Raw genomic sequence first — 25,647 nt, forward strand, 5'->3', positions numbered from 1 at the left:
CTCAACATCCTTCTTGTGGTGAGGGGCCCAGAACTGAACACAAAATTCAAGGTCCAGCCTCACCAGTGGTAATCTTTAATGATAAAATGAGCGTGAGCTTACTGTAGACAGAAGCTTTTGAATCAAGATACAAGGAATAGATCAGAGAAGAGGATGTACGGAAACCCCAAATGAAGTGAAGCAAAAGGTGATGTTATTTTGGAGGGTTTTGAAGGGCAGGGTGGTCACTCTTTTAGTTGGACAGGAATATAGAAGTGTGGTTGGTGAGGTAGATGGGTAGGATCCCAATTCCCGAGTAGATTTCTAGGTTCAGGGTAACAAGTCTGAAAAGAAAAGTTGTTCATTGGCTGCAGAGGTGTCGGAGTGGAGGAACAATACAGGTGATCAGGGTCCAGCTTTATATTTGAAGAAGGAGTTGCTGATGACTCTGTTTGGAAGAGAAAGAAAAAGGAAATGTCTAAATTCAGCCCTTGCCTTTGTCTAAGCTGAGACCTGTTTAGCAGCTTTGATAGTTAACGAAACTTTTTTTGTGATACTGTGTAGGTAAGTTTTTTTTTTGCAGTGATTCAGTAATTAAATAGACTTAATTAAGTCATTATGATGGGGTGCCTCAGTGGTTTTGTTTTTTTTTTTTTTCCCCTCTTAATTGCTCACCCAATTTTGTGAATTGATTTTTGATGAGGATGCAGTTCTCTAGCAATTGTGGGTCTTCTGGAATTTTTGTTCACTGCTGAGCTTAGTGGAATGATATCGAGCTACTTGTGTATGTTGTGCCAGGCTAGGAGCTGTCTCAGTTTCTCCTATTTCTGAGGCAACTGTAAAAAACAATAAAAATAAGGAGGAAAAATGAGAGTAACATAGTCTTAATTAAAAACTAAACACAAACAAACCCTCACAACAAACAAAAACCCATACTGCAACAAAAAAAAAAATCAAAATTGCAAAAAGCAAATCTACCTGTATATCTTTTAAAAATCTTAATGTATAAATGTGTATATGTTTTTCTTCCTCTTTCAGCTCAACGTTTTATTTTTCCATGTAACATGAAAGGTATTATATCTTTGTATATATTTATACCTACACAGATATGTGATTGCTGAAATGAACTCAAGAAGTTTCTTACTGAGTTTACAGTATTTGTTTCAAATGAGTCCTTTCCCTCCCTCCCTCCTCTGCTTTCTTCATAGGATGGTTGTTTTCTATGACTTGGATGCAGAATTAGTGCAAGCACTTGGACTAAGGATTGTAATGTTATTATTTCTGTTTATTGTTATTAGAAGTGTTGAATTGCAATACGAGTGTCTTATTTACAATTAGCTATAAAATGAAAAATCGCCTTCAAGCTTTAAGGTGCAAAATCGAGAAGAGTAAACATAGTATTTCCTCAAAACAGGGGAATTGCTTGTGCTTTTCTACAAATGTATATCCTGCATGAAATTAATGTGCAACTAAATTGTTAGTGTACAATTAATTGAAGTAGATATAAGTCTCATTAAATTGTTCTGTACAGTCATAGTGTCATTGTGTATGACTAAGGCCCATAGGAAAACATTTTCAACCCTAGCGTTCTCTTTTATTGTATTTGCAGATTCACATCATAGATTTTGATGATGAAAATAACATCATAAACAAAAATGTTCTCCTCCATCAAGTGGGCGAAATCTGGCACATTAGTACCAGTCCTGCAGATAAAGGTGTACTAGCAACGTGCTACAATAAAAGTAAGTCCTTTCTAACCATTTTAAACTTAAGTGCTTTGGTATTTTTGAATGTGCAAAGATGGAACAGAACTCTGATTCAGAGTTTACACAGAGCTATCGACACAGGCGTTTTGGAAAAAAAAAGCTATACCGTTACCCATCCCTCATTGTCTCATGGCCTTGGGTCATCTTGGTTAGAAGTCTACTTTTGCATTCATGTCAAGGAAAGCAGCAAAAAAAAGGATTGCTGGCCTGAAAGATGTAAAGCATAGTGAAAAAAAACCTATTCCTGTTATTTTAGCCTTCATTCCTTTTGTTTTATGTGTTTGCTTTTAAAAGTGGAAGCGAATGTTCTTCATCATGCCAAGCTCTGTGTGACTTTTCAGGTGAAGTTGGTGTACAATGTTATTTGTCATGTTTAATGCAGATACACCCGTGAAGAACTACAAGTTCTATTCTAAATATCACATCCAAAACTATTAAGAATGCTCCTTGTGTAACCGAACACGAGGTGTGCTGTCAATTGGACTAAATATTGTTTATTCTAGTAAATAGTAGTCCATTCTTTCAAGCAAATACAATCCAGGAATCAAGAATAAGGTAGTGAGTTCCAGGCTTCGTACATCTGTGGACTTCGGTTTGTATTGGGAGAGACAAACCAATGTTTGTCAATGAGTTTTCTTTTGATTTCTGACACTTAGCATAGTTAGTTAGCGTAACTTAGCATAGTTACGCTAACTAATTTAGCATAGTTACAAAGTACAGATCTCATACTCAAATGGTCATCCAGATGTAGTCAAAGGCATGATAGAAGAATAAATGTTTTTTGATAAAATATGAAAACCGATTTAGTCACAGGCAATGTTTTGTGAGATTAGTTTTGCAACTCTATTTTAATAAATATGATTTCTCTGGGTTTTTCAACTTCATGGGCTGGAGGGGGAGATAACAGCATAGCAACCTGTGAACCTCGTGGCTTTCCTATCTTTTTCCAAGCATAATTAGATCCTTCAGGGCTTCTGTTTCAAATAAATAAAAATATGACATGAGCTACCTGTTTTGGGTAGTTGTCACATTGAGAAGTAACTTCTATTTCAAATGTGTTTGGCAGCTATTTGGTAATGTGAGCACTATAAGAAATAGGAATGCTAGGTAGAAGAGGGAAAGGGAGGATTAAAATAGGAATATTTTAAATAGGGAAAGAAGGCTTTGTGAAATTAATGCTTGGGGTGTCTAGATGATTTTATGCACTGTTAGTCGGTTTTGTGATGTACTAATGCATCATTTTTCCCCTATTCTGTGTCAAGTCAACTGAATTAAAACAGGGGATGAGTTGTTTTTTTTCTTGTAACAGGATAAGGTTGTTATTGACAGCTTTCAAGTAGGTAAGAATTAAAGGGCAAAAAGCATTTGGTAGTTTTCTAGCTTTAGAAATTAAATTAAATTAAATTAAATTGTTAACGTTCAGTATGCTACAGATTAACCCCATCCCTGGAGGTGTCCCCTTCTCCCAAGTGACAGGCGATAGGACGAGAGGGAGCAGCCTCAAGCTGCACCAGGGCAGGTTCAGGTTGGACATCAGGAAAAATTTCTTCACCGAAAGTTTCTCGGGCACTGGTGAGGCTGCCCAAGGAGGTGGTGGAGCCCCCATCCCTGGAGGGGTTTAAAGGACAGTAGATGAAATGCCCTGAGATATGATTTAGTAGTGGACAGGTATGGTTGGACTTGATGATCTCAAAGGTCTTTTCCAACCTAGCCATTCTATGATTCTACGGAGTCCTGTTTTGCTCATCTCCTTCCAGTATTTATCCTGTTGAAATCATATTTTCTTGTCCCGGTGACCCATGAAACTGGCATCTCAGGATGAAGGAAGGGCTATTGGTCAGTCTGTTTTCAGACTTTCAATTGAGCAGCTACTTAGCTTCAACGACTGAAACTTGGAGGTACCGTTTTCCGTAACACTTTGCAGTTAGCAACGCGCAGGCTGGGTTCTCCATCTCATGCTCCTCCATAATAATGGAATCGTTTGTAGTTGACCTAAATTTACCAATAAGATTACTTGAACTGTTGTGAAATGTCAGAACGTCTTCGGTGCTGTAAATTAAGCTGTGGGTGTTTCATTCGCCGTCTGTGCCTTTTCGTATCGAAATACGGCTTGTTTAAGAATTGGTTATCACAAAGTCTGGTACAACTTCCCATCCATTTCTCCTTTGGTTGTGAAGGGGAACAGAGGAAAAGCTGCTGAGATATTGTTCCTCTGTCTCCAAAACAGATCAGGAGGATAGGGAACCTAGTTATCCTGAGTAATTATCAGGATGATGTTTGCCTATATAGAATTAAACATTTTCTTGGATGTAACTGCTAGTTCTAGTGGAAAACCTACAGAGATGGAGGGGAAGAATGACAGAACGATCTCTTGTTTGTTCGTGTGAACCATTTTGATACAGAGTGGATGGGTGAGATGCAGCAAAGCATTTTACCTTCACATTACCGTTTCTGTGACAGCTCGCCTTTCCTTTTTCCTTCCGAGGGGAACGGTGCCAGCCGGCTAATGAGAAGAATGACTGGTTCATCCATGCGGGTGCCATCTGAACTTATGCAGCAGCAACAAGACATCCTGCATAGAACAGTGTAGACAGGTTTATAGACAGGTCTCTAATCCCTTTTTGAACCAACTAAGACTGCCTTCTGCCACAAATGTCTGTAATGTCAATTTTGAGTCTACTCACTGGCCAAACTCCCCACTCTTTTTTTTTTTAAATAGCAATTCTTTCACCTTGCCAATGCTTTTCCATTGCTGTAAATGTGGGTCGTGTTCTTACTAAGGTATTTTCCTTCCAAACTAAATGGTACCTCATAAGACAGTTGTTCTATCACCTTCATTTGTGTTGCCCTTCTCCAACTCTGCTGTTCCCTCTTTAGATGCAGACACTAGAATTGCTCTCTGCATTCAAGATACAGGCATATAAAGTTTTTATGGGGCTGTGAAGCAATCCTTTCTATTTTATTCTCACTGCCCTTTGTAAGGATGCTTAAAGTTTGGCTGGCTTCTGTAGCTCGTGCTGCGTATTAAAAGAACTGTCAGTCTTCATATAAAGAGCTTTTTTCCGAGTTGTAATTGCCAGCTATGAATACAGCACTGTGTTGGGATGGCTAAATTATTCTTCTCTACATGAATTAACTAAATTTTGCATCTAGAAAAGCTTTAGCTGTTGCTTTCTTGACCACCAAGTTTTCTGGAGTCCCTCAGTTCTTGCCTTTGGCATAGTGTGGAATTACCTGAAAGTGTTAATTCCTATGAGACTGGGAGTTGACTCTGTGACACTAATAACAGTGTTTGGGGAGCTCGCAGTGGAATGTTTCTTCTGGTTTTAACTTTAGCATTTCAGTTATGTCCTTGTTTTAAATCCATGGGATAAAGCTAGATTAATTTCCCTCTCTAGGAAGAGGAAAAATCGAATTGAAAAGCAAAATCTCAATCAAGCGTAGCGATATTGAGATTTTCTTTGAAGTTGGGTCTTACCACTGCAACAAAAAAAGATTCAATGTGTAAAGTCAGTGACTACGGAAAACAGCACTCTTAAAGTTGGTTAAAAAAAACTTGCCCAGACCATTTTGAAATTAAATACTTGAAAAAGTAATCTCCTGTGTTGCTGCATTCAGTGTTTGTGCTTGCCCCTGCAGCTCTTAACAGTTCATTTTCTTATTCAATCCATCGAAACAGAGGTGGAAATGGATATATTCTCCCAGTGCAAATGTGGTTTTCAACAAAAATAGATGCTGCATTTCCATTATGTGTAGGGACATATGAAGCCACCAGAGGGCAAAAGAAGGTGCGAATGGAGAAGGCTGTTAGCTGCGACTTTAACACATGTACGAAGGCACGTCTGCAAACACACATCGTGATTTTCTATTTTCTTTCTGCAAACAAGATAGGTGCCACTGTGCAGTGGTTATGAAGACTCAATAAATAACTTGGGTTTGTAGATCCAGATCGCAGAGACATGCAAACACAAAACTACTGTTTAATTTGGATTAAAAAGAAAATAAAATTTGCATTTAAAATCCGTTAACTTGAAAACATTAAATCTGCTATGAATTATGGCTGGCTGGTGCTTTGCACTTATCACACAGTAAACTTGTGTATGGATAAAACTCCCACAGAGAAAATTCGTCACTAAGGGTATGGAAAATAATGCTGCTGGTGATGCTTTCAACTGCTTAGTGTCACCTGCTGTCCTCCATACTGACTTCACTGATTTCTTTATTTTATTGTGAAGAAAACGCCCCACTTAGGGAAACCATTGGTGTAGCCCTGTGAGAGGCTGCAGCCGTTCAAATGGGAAGGGAAGCTGAATGAATCTCTAAATATTCCCAAGAGCTCTTCTCAGTGCTGGCAGAATGTACAGGAGGAAGTTTATTTGTGTAGTTTGAAGGAAGAAATAAATGTGCTTGGTGTTCTCTTGGTGTTTTGTAGCTTGTACCTGGTGTTTTTCTAGGAATTCTAGCTGATACACGTAATTTGTAGTGTTCCTTTCTGAATACTCTTCAATTAGTCTATCGATACACTCAAAACTGATCTGATTTATGACGGCTGCCCCATCCCTGGAGGTGTTCCAGGCCAGGTTGGATGGGCCTTGGGCAGCCTGATCCTGTGGGAGGTGTCCCTGCCCATGGCAGGGGTTGGAACTGGATGGGCTTTAAGGTCCCTTCCAACCCAAACCATTCTATGATTCTATGGAAAATGACTACAGAATTGGTGAATGGCTTGAGAAATTCTTCCCTAGTAGTTGCTGTTCAAGTTTGAAGGCCTCTGTGCGCCGACATGTGTTAGATTCAGTCCAAAGGACAAGTAAAATATCTGTATTATTGTAGTCTGTGCCATTTTCTTATTCATATGTGAGATTGCTGTAGCAGTTGGGCTCAGTAGCATCTCAGCCTATGTAGGAGCAGATACATAGGAAAAAGTTTAAGAACAGAGGGAGCATATATAATTAACTTGAAGCACAGATGCTTGTTATCCCTTGATTGAGGATTTAATCATTATTTGACAACCGATATCAGGATAATTGTAATGTTTGTGCTATGAAGCAAAATAGAACTAATGTCAAAAAGAAGAGGGAGGAGAAAATGAAATGGAAGCGTTACAGGATGGTCATGTTGTTGAAAAGAAAGCTTCTGAATTGCAGAGAGTGGATAAAACACTTCTGAATTAGAACTCTCGTTGGGAGATAATCTGAATTAGCAGGCTGTTCTACCCTTCAGCATTAGAAGGTTTCATTCTCCTCCTCCTAGTTTTGGATTTTTTGGACTAGAACAAGAAAAATGGTTTTCCCTCTCCAATTTCAAATAGCTTTTCAACTTGGAATTTTCAAATATTGAACTGAACTAGCGTAAACTGAAAGAAAATATGTTCTTTCTCCACCTGCGGTCAATGCAGTTGTTGCAGTAACTAACATTTTGCAAATACGCAAGGTCTTATAGTGTGTGCTTAGACACTCTTGTCCAGCTACCTTGTTAAAGAAGTGAAATTCAGCATCTTGCTGTCCTCTCATTTGTGTTAGACTTCAGAGTTCTTTCTGAATCATGCAGGTGAAACCAAATATACTGTGTAAATTCCTTCCAGTAAACGTTATGACATTTTGCGACTTCATTTTTTTAATTCCATTTCCTGTGACCCTCTTTCAGTTTTGAGAAGATAGCCTGGTTTAGTTTCCCTGTATCCAGTCTTTCCAAGAAAGCTGGAGAAGCTGAAAGAGAGTCGCTTGCTTGATAGGCTCTGAAGAGGATGCTAAAGAGATTTTTCTTCTTCTGCTGGTTTATAGCCATACCACAGCTCAAGTCCCAACCATGTCCTAAATATTTAGCCAATTATATGTTTTAAGTAGCAAACACAGGGTTTGTCAATCCTCAGGCTTACCATATGGAAGAATTTCTTCACACTGAGGGTGGTGAGTCCCTGGCCCAGGTTGCCCAGGGAAGCTGTGGCTGCCCCATCCCTGGAGGGGTTCCAGGCCAGGTTGGATGGGCCTTGGGCAGCCTGAGCCAGTGGGAGGTGTCCCTACTCATGGCAGGGATTGGAAATGAGTAATCGTCAAGGTCCCTTTCAACTCCAAATATTCTGTGATTCTTTGGTTTGATACAGTCACCTGATAATGCAAGATCTGTAGTATATTCCATTCTCTACAGTGCTTATGTGGAAGTGTGCTAAAAGATTTTGAAGACTACTATAACTTGAGGGCTTTACTTAATTTGTAGGTGAGAGTTTGCAGCCTTAATTCTCTTAACTTGTGTAAATATTTTTTAAAATGAAACTGTGGTTCTGTTGACTCCCTGTGATAGCAAACAAGCATTGACGTTTCTGACTATTAGATATAGCCCCATCCCTGGAAGTGTTCAAGGTCAGGTTGGATGAGCCCTTGAGCAGCCTGGGAGGTGTCCCTGCCCATCGCAGAGGGGTTGGAACCTTTAAGGTCCCTTCCAGACCAAACTATTCTATGGTATCAAAATGCAGAGCCATTGCTGTTGCTGCTGGAGTGACTGATTGCTACGGGAACGATGAGAATTTGAGGTAAATATTTATGTGCCTTTTCTTGTTTTGTGACAACTATTTTTCAGCTCAGGCTAGTTCTGCCGTGTCCATTGGGGGTGCACATGCCATCTGGTAGAGCAAGCACTTCTGCGCTGTTTAAGGCTCATAGGATAATTCGGTTTGTAAGGAATGCTGAACTAGCATTCGACCTCCTACCTGAACAAGAATCAGCAGTGATATCAGACCAGGTTATTTATGAAGCTGTGTTCATCCATGCCTCTTTGTTCCCAGTGCAATTATACGTCACAATAAGATTGTGTGGTTGGAGTAAACGTAAGGCATATTTGGTCAGTATGAGCTCAGAAATTACATCCTATCTCTGAAGATTTGACTGTGGGATGGCTTAGGGCTTAAAAATCCACTACATCTGTTGCAGGGCTGGTTTTGTTTGGTTGTTTACATGGTTTTTCTTTTCAGGCTATACACTTTTTTAGGGGAGAGCTATGTGTTTCTCCTCTCTAGTGCAGTTAAAAACGTATGGTGACACGTGAGAGACGTGCTCTCATAGGAGAGCTATGAGCTTCTGAGCTGTAAGCAAATGAGAACTGAACAGTACTTGGTAGCCAACTAACAACAATGTTTTGTTTGCGTGCCCCAAGTTGAGAAAGCTGCTAACAAGAATAGGGCAATATTTATTGCTTTTCTTTCTCTAGACATTCTAGATGTACTGGGTTTTGATATCTTGAGGTGTCAGGTAGGTGGAATCCAATTAAAAAATGTGTCATGAGTAACTTATGCTTCTTGTGTTCATAAAAATTATTGTGACCAGTTCTGGAATCTGCAGCACAAGAAGGAATTGGAGTTGTTGGAACGGGTCCAGAGAAGGCTACAAGGATGGTCTGAGGGCTGGAGCACCTCGTGTTCGAGGACAGGGTGAGAGAGTTGGGGTTGTTCAGCCTGGAGAAGAGAAGGCTCTGAGGAGAGATTAGAGCAGTTTCCAGTACTGAAAGGGCCTACAAGAAATCTGGGGAGGGATCTTTTATCAGGGAGTGTAGGGATGGGACAAGGGGGAATGGCTTTACGTTGGAGAGGGGAAGATTTAGACTAGATATTAGGAAGAAATTCTACACACTGAGGGTGGTGAGGCCCTGGCCCAGGTTGTCCAGGGAAATTGTGGCTGCCCCATCTCTGGAGGTGTTTAAGAATGGGGCTTGGGCAGCCTGGTCCAGTGGGAGGTGTCCCTGCCCATGGCAGGGGGATAGAACCGAATGGGCTTTAAGGTCCCTTCCAACCCAACCCCACTCTACGATTCTATATATCTGAGGTATCAAATAAGCCATGAGTCATTGTTGTGACTTATGAGATCTAGTTGCATGAAGTGTCAGAAAGCAAGCACGCCTGTTTGTGCTGCTGAGCAGCTTTTACAGTATTGCAGCCAAATTCTGCCTGAAGAGCAGAGTTCACCCTATCAATAACGCTGTGGCTGCCATTCTTCACTCGGGCTGTCCCCATACGGCGCAGTTCCAGAAATGCAGTCAATAAGTTTTGAGCTCCCTCAAATACATCTGTATCTGCTGAGCTTGTCCCCCCTGAAACGTATGTGCAGGAGCTCTGTCTCGAATTGCCTGTGGATAGTGTAAGAAACATCAGACTATAAAAAGAAAAGTGCAATTTCTGCCTTTTCCAATTTTTCAGCCTGCTAACTGTCTGCTCTCTGCGGTTTGTCTCCAGTTTCCATATGACATAACGGGTTTAGCCACCTCTGCTTCATACTCCACTCCCCACAGTCTTAGATTGTTCTTTCTGTGTTATTGTTCGGTGTCTGAGGCTTTTAAATCTGCTTAGACATCTGCACACATCAGAGCCTGTCTGCAGGCTTAAGCTCTATCTGTTTTGTTGTGCAAAATGGGAACGTAGGGTTACCTGTGACCGCCGTGCTGACAAAGCTGCTGCTTATGCAGTGCTTTCCACATGTTGGAGTAATGAGTCATAGAATGACCCGAGTTGGAAGGGGCCCACAAGGGTCATCAAGTCCAGCTCCTCTCCCTGCCTAGGACAACCCCAGAATTTACACCATGTGTCTGAGTGCATCGTCCAGATGATTCTGGAGTATTGTCAGGCTTGGCGCCGTGACTGCTTCCCTGGGAGCTGTTCCAGTGCTCCACCACCCTCTGGGGGAAGAACGTTTTCCTAATGTCCAACCTAACCCTCTCCTGACACATCTTCCTGCCATTCCCTCCGGTCCTGTCGTTGGTCACCAGAGAAGAGCTTATAGATTCATTGAATGGTTTGGGTTGGAAGGGACCTTAAAGCCCACCCAGTTCCACTGCCCCTGCCATGGGCAGGGACACCTCCCACTGGATCAGCTGCCCAAGGCCCATCCAACCTGGCCTGGAACACCTCCAGGGATGGGGCAGCCACAGCTTCCCTGGGCAACCTGGGCCAGGGCCTCACCACCCTCATTGTGAAGAATTTCTCCTCCTCCCCTCATGAGGAAGCAGTGAACTGCTATGAGGTCCCCCCCTCACTCTTCTCCAGGCTGAACAGACCGAGCGGCTTTAGCCGCTCCTCATACGACTTCCCCTGTAGACCAGTCACCAACTTGGCCTCTTCTGGACACTCTCCAGTGGCTTGAGATCCTTTTTATACTGCAGCACCCAACACTGCAGACAACACTCAAGTCAACAGTCAAGTATGGAAGATCTCCTGTGTACAAACATCTCTTTTGTTGTATCTTACTGATTTGATAGCGATTTTTTTTCTACTTTTGGCTCTACTTGCAAAAATACTTCTGTCAGGATACAGTGTGAGCTACTGCGCTGAGTTTCTACCCTGTTAGCGTGTGTGTATTTTTCAGAAGTCAAAGGCTGTCTTTTGGTAGCTAAAAAGTGTTGAAGTGATGGAAAGAAATTTAACTACCTACAACTCTCGATTTTTATATTTAATGAGTCTTGTGTAGTTCAGAGAAATGTAAAATTAAAGGCTACGTGTTGCAGATGACACTAAGCTGGGTGGAAGTGTGGATCTGCTGGAGGGTAGGGAGGCTCTGCAAAGGGATCTGAACAGGCTGGACCGCTGGGCTGAGGCCAATGGCATGAGGTTCAACAAGGCCAAATGCCGGGTCCTGCACTTGGGGAACAACAACCCTGTGCAGTGCTACAGACTGGGGGAAGAGTGGCTGGAGAGCTGCACGGAGGAGAAGGACCTGGGGGTGCTGGTTGACAGCCGACTGAACATGAGGCAGCAGTGTGCCCAGGTGGCCAAGAAGGCCAACGGCATCTTGGCTTGGATCAGAAATGGGGTCACCAGCAGGTCCAGGGAGGTGATTCTCCCTCTGTACTCAGCACTGGTGAGACCGCACCTCGAATACTGTGTTCAGTTCTGGACCCCTCACCACAAGAAGGATGTTGAGGCTCTGGAGAGTGTCCAGAGAAGAGCAACGAAGCTGGTGAAGGGGCTGGAGAACAAGTCTGACGAGGAGCGGCTGAGAGAGCTGGGGTGTTTAGCCTGGAGAAGAGGAGGCTGCGGGGAGACCTTATTACTCTCTACAACTACCTGAAAGGAGGTTGTGGAGAGGACGGAGCTGGGCTCTTCTCCCAAGTGACCGAGGACAGGACAAGGGGGAATGGCCTGAAGCTCCGTCAGGGGAGGTTCAGGTTGGATGTCAGAAAAAAATTCTTCACAGTAAGAGTCATTGGGCACTGGAACAGCTGCCCAGGGAGGGGGTCGAGTCACCTTCCCTGGAGGTGTTTAAGGAATGGGTGGATGAAGTGCTGAGGGACATGGTTTAGGGAGTGTTAGGAATGGTTGGACTCGATGATCCAATGGGTCCTTTCCAACCTGGTGATTCTGTGATTTTCAACAGAAAAATTGAAATCCTTAACCCAGAAAAAGAATGGCGTGTTGTTTTTCCTGTCCTCTTTTGCCTGTGAAGGACAGTGAATAAATGGATAAGGTTTATCCTTTTATGAATTGAGAGGAAAGGTTACAAGGTTGTTAGCTTTTAAAAAAGATGCCTAGTTGAATGATTTAGTTTATTTCTTCACTTTCCTAAGCTAGGAAAAAGTATTTTTACGTTGATTAATAAGGGCGAGTGATAACTCTGTTTGTCAGTGGAAAGAAGGAGGATTCTGAATGCTGGCTGCTTGTTCCTGTCACACGGCAAGCATTAATGGGCACCAGCTGGGCTGTAGCTCTAACAGCTTCACCACTTCAGCCTCGCGCAGCGAGAGATGCTGCAGAAGGGCCTCCTGTGCAGATTTAGGAAGTCTACACTTCAGTTGTTGTTCCCTGGGCAACAGCATAACTGCAGCCAGCTGGCTTTGCACCACCTGAGCTGATCAAAGAGCAAACCCTGTCAGGCACTGAGATTTCAGCTCCTCCAGCTTCAGCGTGGATGTCTGCAGGCAGTGATGTAGGAAGCATTGTCATTTGGGTTTCAAGGTTAAACACGGGGGAACGGAGTAGAATGACAGCAGAAAATAAAATGAAAACATTGTGCCTGTAGATGCTACCCTGTGATGCTTACAGCTACTGATTATAGGAAGTTAATTTGAAAATACTAGATTACTAATGTACATTTATGGTTTTAAATTGGAGGGGGGAAGACTTAGACTACACGTTAGGAGGAAAGTTTTCACCGTGAGAGTGGTGAGGCCCTGGCCCAGGTTGCCCAGGGAAGCTGTGGCTGCCCCATCCCTGGAGGTGTTCAAGGCCAGGTTGGATGGACCTTGGAGCCCCTGATCCAGTGGGAGGTGTTCCTGCCCATGGCAGGGGGGTTGGAACTGGATGGGCTTTGAAGTTTCTTCCAACCCAAACCATTCTGTGATTCCACGATACAAAATGTATTTTGAAACCGTTCGGAAAGAGAGCAGAAGACTAGCAATTAGCAACTTGCCTCTATTCTTTTGGGAGAGGGAATAAAAACCAAGGGTGATTTATTATAGGTGTTTGTCTAAAGAAAGACCGTAAAGAATGATTGAACCCGAAGGTTAAAATGCTCTGTGAAATGATTAGGGAGGACTTCCCAGAGCTGAGTCTGCTCTGCTTTGGGTGGCTGCTGTAAGCTTCTCATGGGTCAAGACTGCAGTTGTGTTTCTGACCTTACTCCAGTGGCGTGGTAGGTTTTATTCTGCAAGTTGTGGCAGAAAGTGAAAGGCAGATGATTGGACAGCAGTGAACTGTCACGGTCGCTTATGTGGATGTGAGCAATTGGGATCAAAATCCACTCAGGTCTGGTTTGGGCAGGCAAGTGGTAGCATTTTTGTATTTTTTTTTTTGTATGTCTGTTCATAGAATCACAGAATGGTTTGTGTTGGAGGGGACCTTTAAAGCCCATCCAGTCCCACCCCTCTGCCATGGCAGGGACACCTCCCACTGGCTCAGGCTGCCCAAGGCCCATCCAACCTGGCCTGGAACCCTTCCAGGGATGGGGCAGCCACAGCTTCCCTGGGCAACCTGGGCCAGGGCCTCACCACCCTCACTGTGAAGAATTTCTTCCTAACGTCTAGTCTAAATCTGCCCCCTTCCAATGTAAAACCCTTATTTAACTCTGTTTCTTGTATATTATGACACATCCTTAATGCTTTAGAGTTGGGGTCGGGGAGTGAGGTTTACTCCTCAAAAGATACCAACTTCACTTCTAAAGAAATGAGAAGGAGGGTGAACGTGGAGAAGTGATGGCACTTATTGACTCATCAAGTTCTGGGCGTGCTTCAAGCCACACCTGAAAGAGGAAGGCAAATGGGGCTGGTGGGTTTCTGCATGTACGCAGACCTCTTATTTGCTGAACTGCAGAGTGTCGATTAGCAGCCACACTTCTGATGAGGATTTGGCTTTTATATTCCATATATTCTTTGTTTTTCTCTTTCATCTTTGTTTTAATAATATTTGACTGATGGAAGTCTCTCCAGAATAGTTTCGGGTAGGGAGATTGTCACTTTTATTTATTAAAACTGAAACTGTTGAGCTTTTAAGTAGAATAGTTTCTGTAGCTTTCTAACAAAAAAAAGTATTTGTGGAGGGTGAGTTTCAGTAAAGGGATTCAGTGTGAGAAAATAATGAAATTACTGGATTGTCTTCACTTGGAAAATCACTTGCAGCTCCAGCATAACAAGTATGGCTTTTTGTTCTCAATAATATGAAAACTAATAGAGATCTAAATGAGAAAACTTACTCTCTGCAGTGTCAGAGCAGAGTGCCTAGTGCGTATCTGTTCTGATTTATTGCATCAGTCATCCAGATATCAATTGATTTCTTAGGATGTTTACTGGGTTTGTATCTTATGTCCTTTTTAAAGCTGTTATTTATTAAAGAGAATATCTTTCAAGAAGTCTTGAAACAATTTTTTGAACAACACCTGATGTTCGCTTGAAATCTTTGTAGTTTTGCCATCTGGCATTTTCTGAAGGAATCTTTATAATAGTTCTGAATGACTTTATTTTAGGGTCTTCTCTCTAAATCTGGAGACACAACAGAGCTCCCTTCTTTCATTATTTAAGTTTTCAACTGTAGGAATTGTGAAATAAAATCCAGGGTTGCATGAAGTGAGTAGACAATCCCTTCTAGTTTAAAAATCGACAGATTCATAACAAGTAGAGATTTTCCGTGAGGTCGGGAGTGACTTCTGATGGGTAAATGTGTTGTGTCTGCAGTCTGTGTTCTTATAGCCATGTTTTTCTGTGTGCATCTTTGCCTGAAATGATTGAATGTTGTTCAAGAATGTCCACTGTGTTCCAGCAGCAACAGTGCAGGTAATTGCCCTGTTGGGTGGGATGTAATTCCGGAACTCCTAGTACCTGTTACTCCTGTACTGTTACATGTATGTTTCTTTTGAAATAATTAATATCTTCTCATTAATATCTTCCTGTTACGTTTACTGTTCAGGCAAATTTTGTTATTCCAGGCTTATTTCTTTCTCAGAGGTTATTACTTTAAGCTGGAGGAGCCCTGCATGGGGAACGGTGTTTGGAGGAAGATAAACAAGATGCTTCACTTGTCTACAACTTCTACTTTTTTTTTTCCTGTGGTGAAATGGCTGTTAGTGGAAAGCTGAAAATTGTCATGGAAATAGCCCTCATTGAGAAGTCCTTTTGAGTGCTGCAGTGAAAATTGGTATCGATTTGACCAAGTTGTGACCCTTTGCAAATTGCGTGCTCTGCATGCAGAGAGTTTTCGCACTTGCTTGACTTGTAAAGTAGGCATCTAAAGATGACCTCGTGCTCCAGCCGTGGTTATCTCTCTTAGGCTTTGGCTGAACTCACAAAACTTTGTTTCCTGTGATTGATTTCTGTGCCCTCAGAGCTGCCAGCATCGTAGGTAGCTAATTCCTAACTCCGCCGTGCAAAATGTGGGATTATTTGCTTATTCTTTGAATTCTTGTTTGCTTGGTTTTAAGGTTGAGTGATTTCAACAGGAAAAGGTGAAGAAACTGGATGTGCATAGGCAACCTTGCAGGTCTGTGAGTACGGTCTCTTCTGCTCAGGACATAGTACTGATGGACCTGGGGAAACAATCATAGCATCATAGGATAGTTTGGGTTGGAAGGGACCTTAAAGCCCATCCAGTTCCAACCCCCTGCCATGGTCAGGGACACCTCCCACTGGCTCAGGCTGCCCAAGGCCCATCCAACCTGGCCTGGAACACCTCCAGGGATGGGGCAGCCACAGCTTCCCTGGGCAACCTGGGCCAGGGCCTCACCACCCTCATGCTGAAGAATTTCTTCCTAATGTCTAATCTAAATCTTCCTTCTTCCAATGTAAAGCTATTCCCCCTTGTCCTGTCACTCCAGGCCCTTGCGAAAAGCCCCTCCTCAGCTTTCCTGGAGCCCATTTCAGTACTGAAAGGTCGCTATAAGGTCTCCTTGGAGCCTTTTCTTCTCCAGGCTGACCAACCCCAACTCTCTCAGCCTCGTCTCATAGCACAGGTGCTTCAGCCCTCTGATCATTTTCATAGCCTCCTCTGGACCCGTTACAACAGTTTCACGTCCTTCTTACACCGAGGATTCCGGAACTGGACACAGGACTCCAGATGGAGTCTCAGTGCTTGTGTGTTCTGAATTCTCTGCTTGGATTTCGATGACTCTTCCTCCTCCCCCTGTTTCCTTCTCACAGAAATGATCGGTTTCTCTTACTGGTTTCACCTAACTACTGGTGGTTTTGTTTTGTATCACTACCTTTAATACATGTCTGCCTTCTTGCATTTTGGGTGTATTTATGGATATCACTGTATCAGTTGTTTTATGTCCTATTCTATGTTTAGGTGCCTTTTTTTGCATATAAAATATCTAAATTGATGACCTTTATACTGGAGACTTTTCCTTCCCCCGTTTAATGTCACTTTAGCCTAAGGCCTTTTTCTGATTTAGCATCCTACCTTTTCACAATGCTCTCATTACAATTGTTCCTGTTTTCTTTTCCACTGATGTAAGTCAGTTGTCTCTGCTCATGGCTCTAATCAGGCACTCTGCACTAAAATCAGCTAAAATGTACTGGGAGACAGAACTGTGAAAAAGAAAGTTGCAAAATTACCTCAGAACAGAAAACATGTCATTTATCACTGCTTATTGTCTGGACTTCTCATTTAACACATCTTACAGCAGGTGGTCGTTCCCCTGCTTTTACCTGACTGGTAACTTTTTTTCCTGCTGTAGTGGATCACACTGACCTCCTCATCTTCCATGAGCCCTGCACCAGCGGCTGGAATAATCATAGAATCACTCAGTTGGAAAAGACCTTTGAGATCCTTGAGGTCAACCATACCTGAGCGCTTCGTCTACCTCAGCACGTAGCTGAGATCCCTGAGCACTTCATCTACCCATCTTTTAAACACCTCCAGGGATTGGAAAATCAACCACCTCCCTGGGCAGCCTCTGCCGGTGACCAATAACCCTTTTGGTGTAGAAATTTTTCCTGATGTCCAATCTGAACCTGTCTTGGTGCAGCTTGAGGCCACTCCCTCTTGTCCTATCACCTGTCATTTGGGAGAACAGACCAACACCAACTTCACTACAACCTCCTTTCAGGCAGTTGTAAGCAGTGATAAGGTCTCCCCTCAGCCTTCCCTTCTCCAGGCTAAACAACCCCAGGTCCCTCAGCCGCTCCTCATAACCCTTGTTCTCCAGCCCCTTCGCCAGATCTGTTCCCTTCTCTGGACACGCTCCAGGACCTTGGTGTCTTTCTTGCAGTGAGGGCCGAAAACTGAGCCCGGGATTTGAGGTGCAGCCTCATCAGTGCTGAGTCCAGGGGCAGATTCACCTGCCTGGACCTACAGACCACACTGTTTCTGACATAAGCCAAGATGCCATTGGCCTTCTTGGCCACTTGGGCCACTGCTGGCTCATGTTCAGCTGCTGTCAACCAACACCCCCAGGTCCTTCTCTGCCAGGCAGCTTTCGAGACTTCTCTGCCAGGCAGCTTTCGAGACACTCTTCCCCAAGCCTGGAGCTGCTCATGATTGTTGTGTCCCAAGGGCACAACTTGATACTTGGCTTTGTTGAGCCTTATTTCCTGCTGTAGTGGATCATGCTGACCTGTTCATCTTCTACGAATCTTGCACCAGCAGCTAGAATAATGTGAACATACGCAGTGCTGCTCCGGTTTCCTCTCATTCTGCTCTGCCAGAATTTGCTATATGGGGTGGTGGGCAACGCCCTGTGTGCATAGACCATACGTCATGTTTTCTTCAATCTGTGGTTGGCTTGTTCATCGTAGGTTGTAATATTTCACTTTATGCATGCAAGTTCAGGTCATCTTTTGGAAGGTGTGGAAAACTTAAATTTGCAATAAACCATTATTGGTAGTAAAGGATGTGTCATAATGCTAGATATTCAACTGAAGGTAGCCCTTGAAAGGAGGATGTTTAAATGATGTCGAACTCATTAATGTCAAGGAATTGAGGAATGTAGCTTGTGGGTCATTTTCATTAACGTCAATATGGAGAGTGAAGCTTGGAGAACTTGCTTCCTAATGACGTGTTTTCCCAAGCACTGAATTTTGTGTTTAAGCAGGGAGGCGCCATAAATGTGTACTAATTAAGAGTTTTGCAGCAACTTGACTGCTGACTTGAGGTCTCTGCCTGTATCTACACTTTGCACTCTTTGAATTCATCTTGGTATAATGTTTTTCAATATTTTAAACAGCAGATGTGCATTGCTTGTAGATTTGTGTAAATGTTGATGCACTGTATACAAAATATGCCTCCTGTACAGTGATCTCTTGACATTGTTCTCTGTTGCTTAGCTTCAGACAGTAAAGTCGTGACATGTGCTGCTGTTTGGAGGATGCCGAAGGAATTGGAATCAGGCAGTCATGAATCCCCTGATGATTCATCAAGCAACACTCAAACCCTGGAGCTACTCTGTCACCTTGACAACACAGCCCATGGCAATATGGCCTGGTAGGATTCTGCATATTTTATACTCCTAGAAAAAGCCTAAAGGATAGACCTGTGCTGTGAGTTTTGTGCAGATTTATATGGTAGAAGCCATACTAGAAGCTTTAAAACTATTCTGCCTTTAAAAAGAAAAGGTACAAATTGGATTTTTAGTCCCAGATGTTTCATAGATTAAAAGCATTTATTATAGTCCCGGAAACACATATGGAGTAACAGCCTGTGTACGGTTTTAATGTGTTTCTCCCCACCTGCCCCCATCTAAAACCTTTGTTGCACGAAGGTATAGCACTTTGCATTTCAGTCTTTTTATGGAATACAAATTTGGCGTTGCTCTTTGGTATTTGTTTTTCGATCTTCACTCAACTGATGTGGCATAAATGCAAGTAATTTATTGTTTTTTAAGGTTAGGAATTCATTGTATTGTTTGGTGCCTGTTTAATTAATCTTCTCTGTTGATTAAGAAATGACAAGGAGAGCTGCAGTGCTGCAGAGGGTATTAGAGTTTTGTTTCATTTTCCTTTCTCTTATTTTCAAGGAAGCTAAATTTGTTCATTGCATATTTGCAAGTCTTCTACTTCATAGGGATGTTACACTAGACATTAGGAATTTCTTCACCATGAGGGTGGGGAGGCCCTGGCCCTGGTTGCCCAGGGAAGCTGTGGCTGCCCCATCCCTGGAGGTGTTCCAGGCCAGTTTGGATGGGCCTTGGGCAGCCTGAGCCAGTGGGATGTCCCTGCCCATGGCAGGGGGGTGTTGGAACTGGATGGGCTTTGAGTTCCCTTCCAACTCAAACGATTCTATGAAACCACACAAGGACAACGCAACATTGGTGTTGGATGTTGCTGTATCTTACATGAGAGTGAAAAGGCCCTCTTCAGTTTCTGTATTTAGGCACCTGCTGTGTAATGTATCCATCATAATCTCATTATACTTAATAAATTCTAGTAGGAGTAATTTTAAATTGTAGCAAAAGGGAACAATCCATAAAATCAGTCTCAATTCCTTTTCAAAAATCTGGCTGCATAACAATTTCTATTCATTAGCTAGCTAGTAAAAAATAAAGTAGGATTTAAAAGTGATAGTTAATTTAGTTGATTTTTAATTATGTCGTACATTCTATCATAAGTATTGAGCATCTATTTCTAGCCACTGATTTCTAGTTTGAGCCTTGGCGACAAATTTCAACTGGAGGAAAAGAGCAAATAGAACATACGACTTACTGGGTGGTTCTTGGACAAGCACCTCCCATATGAGGACAGCAATGGCTATAAAGTGGAGAGGAGCAGATTTCGATTAGACATTAGAAAGAATTTCTTCACCATGAGAGTGGGCCCTGGCCCATGTCACCCAGGGAAGCTGTGGCTGCCCCATCCCCGGAGGTGTTCAAGGCCAGGTTGGATGGGCCTTGGGCAGCCTGAGCCAGTGGGAGGTGTCCCTGCCCATGGCAGGGGGGTGGAACTGGATGATCTTTAAGGTCCCTTCCAACCTAAGCTATTCTATGACTGTATGAAGATTGGATGTATTGGTGTACTCAAAAATAGGTTTTCTAGACTACTTCTTTCTAAAACCTCAGCTTCTTGCGTGTCAAATTTCTTCATGGTAATATCTTCTAATTCTGTGCTACTTATTTTCATATGAATACCTCTTTATAATTCTTTAGTGATGTAAACTGTTCCGTTTTTATCATTGAAGGCGTTTGATAATTACTTCCCGATATGTTTGGGAATGTTATTTTTCTGTTGGTTTTAATCTTCACTTTTCACTCCTTAAGATGGGTGGGTTTTGTCTTTGAATTTTCCATGACCAGTTTCTGTAAGATGATTGGATGTCAGGAGTCTGTGTAGTAGCCTCATCACAAGGAGGAATAGGAGACATACCACTGTTTTATATCTGGATGTGAGTTTGTTACTGCCAAATATGTTTATTTTCTTCTACTGTAATTTATAGCAAGCTCATGTGCAGTTCTGTCTCCTGTCGTCTGACTTCTTTCAGTACTGTTGCTTTCAAAAACCTGCTACCATTTAACACCCGTTACCTCTGTGTGTGTATATATGCATAAAGATTTGGAAATGTCCTATATCGCAGAGAGGTGAAAGCTGCAAATGGAATACTTGGCATTAGTACCCCTCGTGTCATCTCAGGCAGGCACAGCTGATGTAGAGGATTTTATTCTAGAGCAGGCTTTCCTATTTCTGCCTCGGTCATAGTGGAAGAAGCTCACATAAATAAGTAAAATAAATGTACTGGGCCAAATGAGCCAGCAATGGCCCAGGTGGCCAAGAAGGCCAATGGCATCTTGGCTTGGATCAGAGACCGCATGGTCAGTAGGTCCAGGCAGGTGATTCTGCCCTAGACGCAGCACAGGTGAGGCTGCAGCTCAAATCCTGGGTTCAGTTTTGGGTCATTCACTGCAAGAAAGACGTTGAGGTCCTGGAGCGTGTCCAGAGAAGGGAACAGATCTGGCGAAGGGGCTGGAGAACAAGGGTTATGAGGAGCAGCTGAGGAACCTGGGGTTGTTTAGCCTGGAGAAGAGGAGACTGAGGGGAGACCTTATCACTGTCTCCAACTGCCTGAAAGGAGGGTGTAGTGAAGTTGGTGTTGGTTTGTTCTCCCAAGTGACAGGTGATAGGACGAGAGGGAGTGGCCTCAAGCTGCACCAAGACAGGTTCAGATTGGACATCAGGAAAAATGTCTTCGCCTCAAGGATTCTCAGGCCCTGGCAGAGGCTGCCCAGGGAGGGCGTGGAGTCCCCATCCCTGGAGGGATTTAAAAGACGGGTGGAGGAGGTGCTTAAGTATAGGGGAGTGTAAAAATTGTAAAATGATATGAAATGTAAAGGAAAACTAATCGTAGGCCAGATGAGTTGAACTTAATTGCTGCAGCTGTGAGATCCTGAGAAGTGGCCAGTCACTGGGGTAGCTGTTAGTGAGGGGATAAGGGCGCATAAAGCCTGGCATGGCAGAGCAGTTCGGAAGACTATTCAGAAGAAGACCGCTCAAAGGAGGAGCTCAGAGTAAGAGAGAGCACTCCAAGAGAGAGCGGCTGAGAGAAGGTGAGAAAGTTAGGGCACTCCAAGGAGGAGCTCCTAGAGCAGTCAAAGGAGGAGCTCGGAGTTAGACCAGCACCCGAACAGAGGCCACGTCATCGCACAAACCCAGGAGGCAACAGAGAACAGAGACTGGGAAGAGGTCTGGCTGTCCGCGGCACTTAAGGATATGGTTTAGTGGCCGATAGGTACAGTTGGACTTGATGATCTCAAGAGTCTTTTCCAACCTGGCGATTCTATGATTCTATGTGTGTCACTTAGCAGTCCATGTCCTGCTGAGTGGTGTGTTCTGCAAAGAGCAACTTAAATATTCTCTTCTGTTACAGATGTTTACAAAAATAGGGAAGTACTTTAGACAGTTCTGGTACAGTTGTTTTCTAGAATTGGCCATAGATCAGAAAAGCCATTTTCCTTAATCTAAATGTAAATATTTTTCAAACTTCAGTGTAAGACCAACATTGTTGTACAGAATTTCTTTGCATGACATCAGCGGTGGTCTAGCATCATACTTTTGCAGTAAGAAGGGCAACTTCTACACTGGCTCTGAGCTTTGCCTTGCCATTAGAGCACAGCCTGGATACTGAAACCGAGCATCCGGTGTGTCCACATGCACTTTAAGGACATGGTTTAATCCACAGAGCACAGCAGAACAAAGTACTGTAAGCTATACCCTCGTTAAGGGTGGAAATGGTTTGAAGTTGTAGCTTTTGAAATGATGCTCTTTAGATTTGATAGAGAATTCTTTTTCATAAAGTTCATTTTGAAAATGATTCACCAGCATGCATGGTTGGGTTTTTAATTTTATTTTTTTTAAATAAGAACATAAACTGGGCTTTCATCTCATTTCCATATGCCGGGCAGAGAAGAGTGCCACGGTTGACAGTTTGAGAGGCACAGTGTGATGTTGTTTTCAGCCTTTGTGGCACCTTGTGTGAGCTTCTCTGAGTCCAGATAGTAGCAATTGTTTACTGGTGTTAAGAAGAACTAATCTTGTATATCTTTACCTTTATCTCATCTCCTTTATGACATTCTGTGCTCAAATATCACCGGAGTTTCTTATTAAAACCTAGCAGGGACATATTTAATACCAATTCTCTTCTGTGATCCGAGACCGAAAGAGAATTTCTAATCAATTGTGACTAGAATTCTAAAGTTGCCTTGCTTGTGTCTGTACACTGTGGCCCTCCTGCTCAGGATCCTCGGAAATAATTGCCTCGCCTTGACAAAATCGCTGACAAAAATCAAATTTCCAAGATGTTACAGGCAACTGATAAAGAAATGGGCTTACCTGCAGTTTATTCTGGATTGCATGAATTACTTTGCTTAAAAATTAGGCGTAACTATTTGCTTTCAGTTACTGAGATTGCTTGCTGCCTCCTAGCTTTGAATCAGTCCTGTCAGAGTTTTTACTCAGTGTCTTGTAGGGCATAGAGAATTCTGAAAATTAAGCACAATCCCCTGGAACTGGTCCAGAGGAGGCTACAAAGATGATCCAAGGGCTGGAGCCGCTCTGCTGTGAGGACAGGCTGAGAGAATTGGAGCTGTTCAGTCCAGAGAGGAGAAAGCTTCAAGCGAGACCTTAGAGCAGCTTCCAGAGTTGAATGGGGCTCCAGGAAAACTGGGGAGGGGCTTTTTACGAGGGCCTGAAGTGATAGGATGAGGGGGAATGGCTTTAAATTGGAAGGGGAAGATTTAGACTAGAGATTAGGAGGAAATTCTTTACAATGAACGCGGTGAGGCACTGGAACAGGGAAGCTGTGGCTTCCAGGCCAGGTTGGATGGGCCTTGGGCAGCCTGAGCCAGTGGGAGGTGTCCCTGTCCATGGCAGGAGGGGGAACTGGATGGGCTTTGAGGTCCCTTCCAACCCAAACCATTCTATGATTCTGTACTTTAATTAAGCAAACAAATAGGCATATTAATTGCCCTGTTTGGTCTAAGTACGAGACTTCTTTTCATCTTCTACATACTGTTCCTCACTTGAGCCAAAATGCAAAGATTTTGAGTGCAAAATTCCCAAGTAAATTGATTCAAATAAGTTTTTAATGGAATAAGTTTGGTTTGGTTTTTTTTAGAGACAAGTTCATTTTGTAGATAACTGTATGTATTCCCACAGTGTACATGTACACAACCATAGGTGCGTTGCTCTATGCGGTATTTCAAGATGCCGTGATTACAGGAGCTTTCTATTGGATGTCTTGCAAGAAGCAGTCCCACGTACGGTCTGGATGGGAGAGGCCAAGGAAGCAAGACAGGAGTTAATGAGAGTTTGGCTAACCCTGAGTGCAGCTTGGAAGAATCCCTATAAATGCATTTGTTAAAAACCTGAAGACCTAGATGATGAGAACCCTACTGTCCTACTTCCTCTGTTTTCCTACAGACTTTCTGAGAGTAGACTCGACAGGATAGTCCTTGTAGGAGGACAGTACTACAGACCATGAGAGCAAAAGCATAATCTGTGAGATCTTGAATTCAGAACTTTTTCTTTTGGCAGAAGTGAAGGTGAAAAGCTGGAGTTTCTCCCCTGGTATCTGCTCGAAGCAGAGTTGCCTTCATCTGCTTAACATCCTGCTTTTTGCTTTCGAAACCTCCTAGGGAGAAACCTCCTCTCTCCTTTTCGAAACCTCTCTCCTTTTCAAAACCTCCTTTCTCCTGTGGAGAAACCTCCTTAAAGTTTGCTTTCTCCATAGTACAAGTTAGCTGGAGCGGTCCTTGCAGCTTGAATGGAAGTTTATTTAAAATATATAAGGTAGTACACAACGTGTTACTGCAATTTAACAACAATCATTACGTTAAGGAACACAGCTGATGAAAGCTAAGCACACATGTAGGCGATGCTCTGAAGACCGGTGAGTGAGGTCTGGAACAAACAAACAAACCAAAACCAACAAAAAACCCAAACCCACAGTAAAACTTTGTCTCAAAAAACCCCAAACAGACAAGAAGTAAGAGAATCCAAAAGGCAAGAGGGAAAATGGTGGTTTTAATAGCTCTGACGCTTTCACATCGTATTCAGGTAACGCTTTTGTTTTATGTCATGATGGTGGTTATGTTAATTCTTCTACTGTATCCCTCTGTTAGGCATCAGGGCGTGCATATTAAAATTCTACCTTAGTCTTTAATTAAAAAAAAAAATGTTCAAAACAATTTAATCATGTAAATATAATGAATATAAACCTGAAAGCAATACCTCTTCTAAGAGGATCGTATGATCTTGAATATATCGTGTTTTAACTGTTATATATGCTTTACCGCAGAGGTGTGTAATGAATGCAACCACAGCTTTTTGATTGGCAAACTTGCTCGTATTCTAACTCTTCGTTTGTCCCATGGCCATGTGGGAAACGTTCATGAGTTGAATTGGTGAATTGAGGCGCACATCTTGTGAAGCAGCATTAATTAATTAATTTGTGATTGCAATCGGGGCAGCGCCTCCTTCTAACAAGATGGGAAGTGCTCAATCTTTGTCAAAAAACCCACAATCTTTATAGCATTCATCTCAAAGCCAGACCACCCTCTCCTGAACTTTACAACGTATCCCAAAGCTGTTACAGGGCTGTTACTGGGCTAATTTTTTACATAGTAAATTTCTTGCCCATTAAATTTCTTACCCAATCTGTTGTTTGTAAGCCCTTACATTCTTAAGCATATCTTGTCTTACACCAGACGGGTACCAGATAATATTTCTTACCTATTTTTTTTCCTACAAACTACTTGTTCAGCCATTTCTTAGTGAAAAACACCTTATGCAGTCATATTTTGCAAGTGTTATAAGTTCAATTCAGCAAGGGCCTCCACATTAAAAACACAAGTAGCCTAACTCACAACCAGAAATATAATTGTGAGGAAGGAGAGCCCTTTGCTCTTCGTTCGAGGTTCCTCTGAAAGCGTCCGAAGTGCCGATCGTGTGGGCTGGGGTATAAAGTGAACGCCAGGGGTTTCTAGGTTTCTTGTAACAGCTGCCCAGCTGCAAAGAATTG

General features: G+C 42.8%; 1 protein-coding gene across 1 annotated transcript in view; it reads left to right on the plus strand.

Annotated features, from left to right (window-relative positions):
- The window catches only part of EIPR1 (EARP complex and GARP complex interacting protein 1), an 84,088-nt gene that overhangs the window by 19,847 nt on the left and 38,594 nt on the right, over positions 1 to 25,647 (plus strand). Inside the window, exons 3-4 of the mRNA XM_009559317.2 lie at positions 1,589 to 1,721; positions 18,471 to 18,627. Of these exons, the coding sequence (XP_009557612.1) occupies positions 1,589 to 1,721; positions 18,471 to 18,627 (290 nt within the window). The remainder of the gene's footprint in view (positions 1 to 1,588; positions 1,722 to 18,470; positions 18,628 to 25,647) is intronic.

The sequence above is a fragment of the Cuculus canorus genome, chromosome 3 (assembly GCF_017976375.1).
Source record: "Cuculus canorus isolate bCucCan1 chromosome 3, bCucCan1.pri, whole genome shotgun sequence".
NCBI classification, from domain to species: domain Eukaryota; kingdom Metazoa; phylum Chordata; class Aves; order Cuculiformes; family Cuculidae; genus Cuculus; species Cuculus canorus.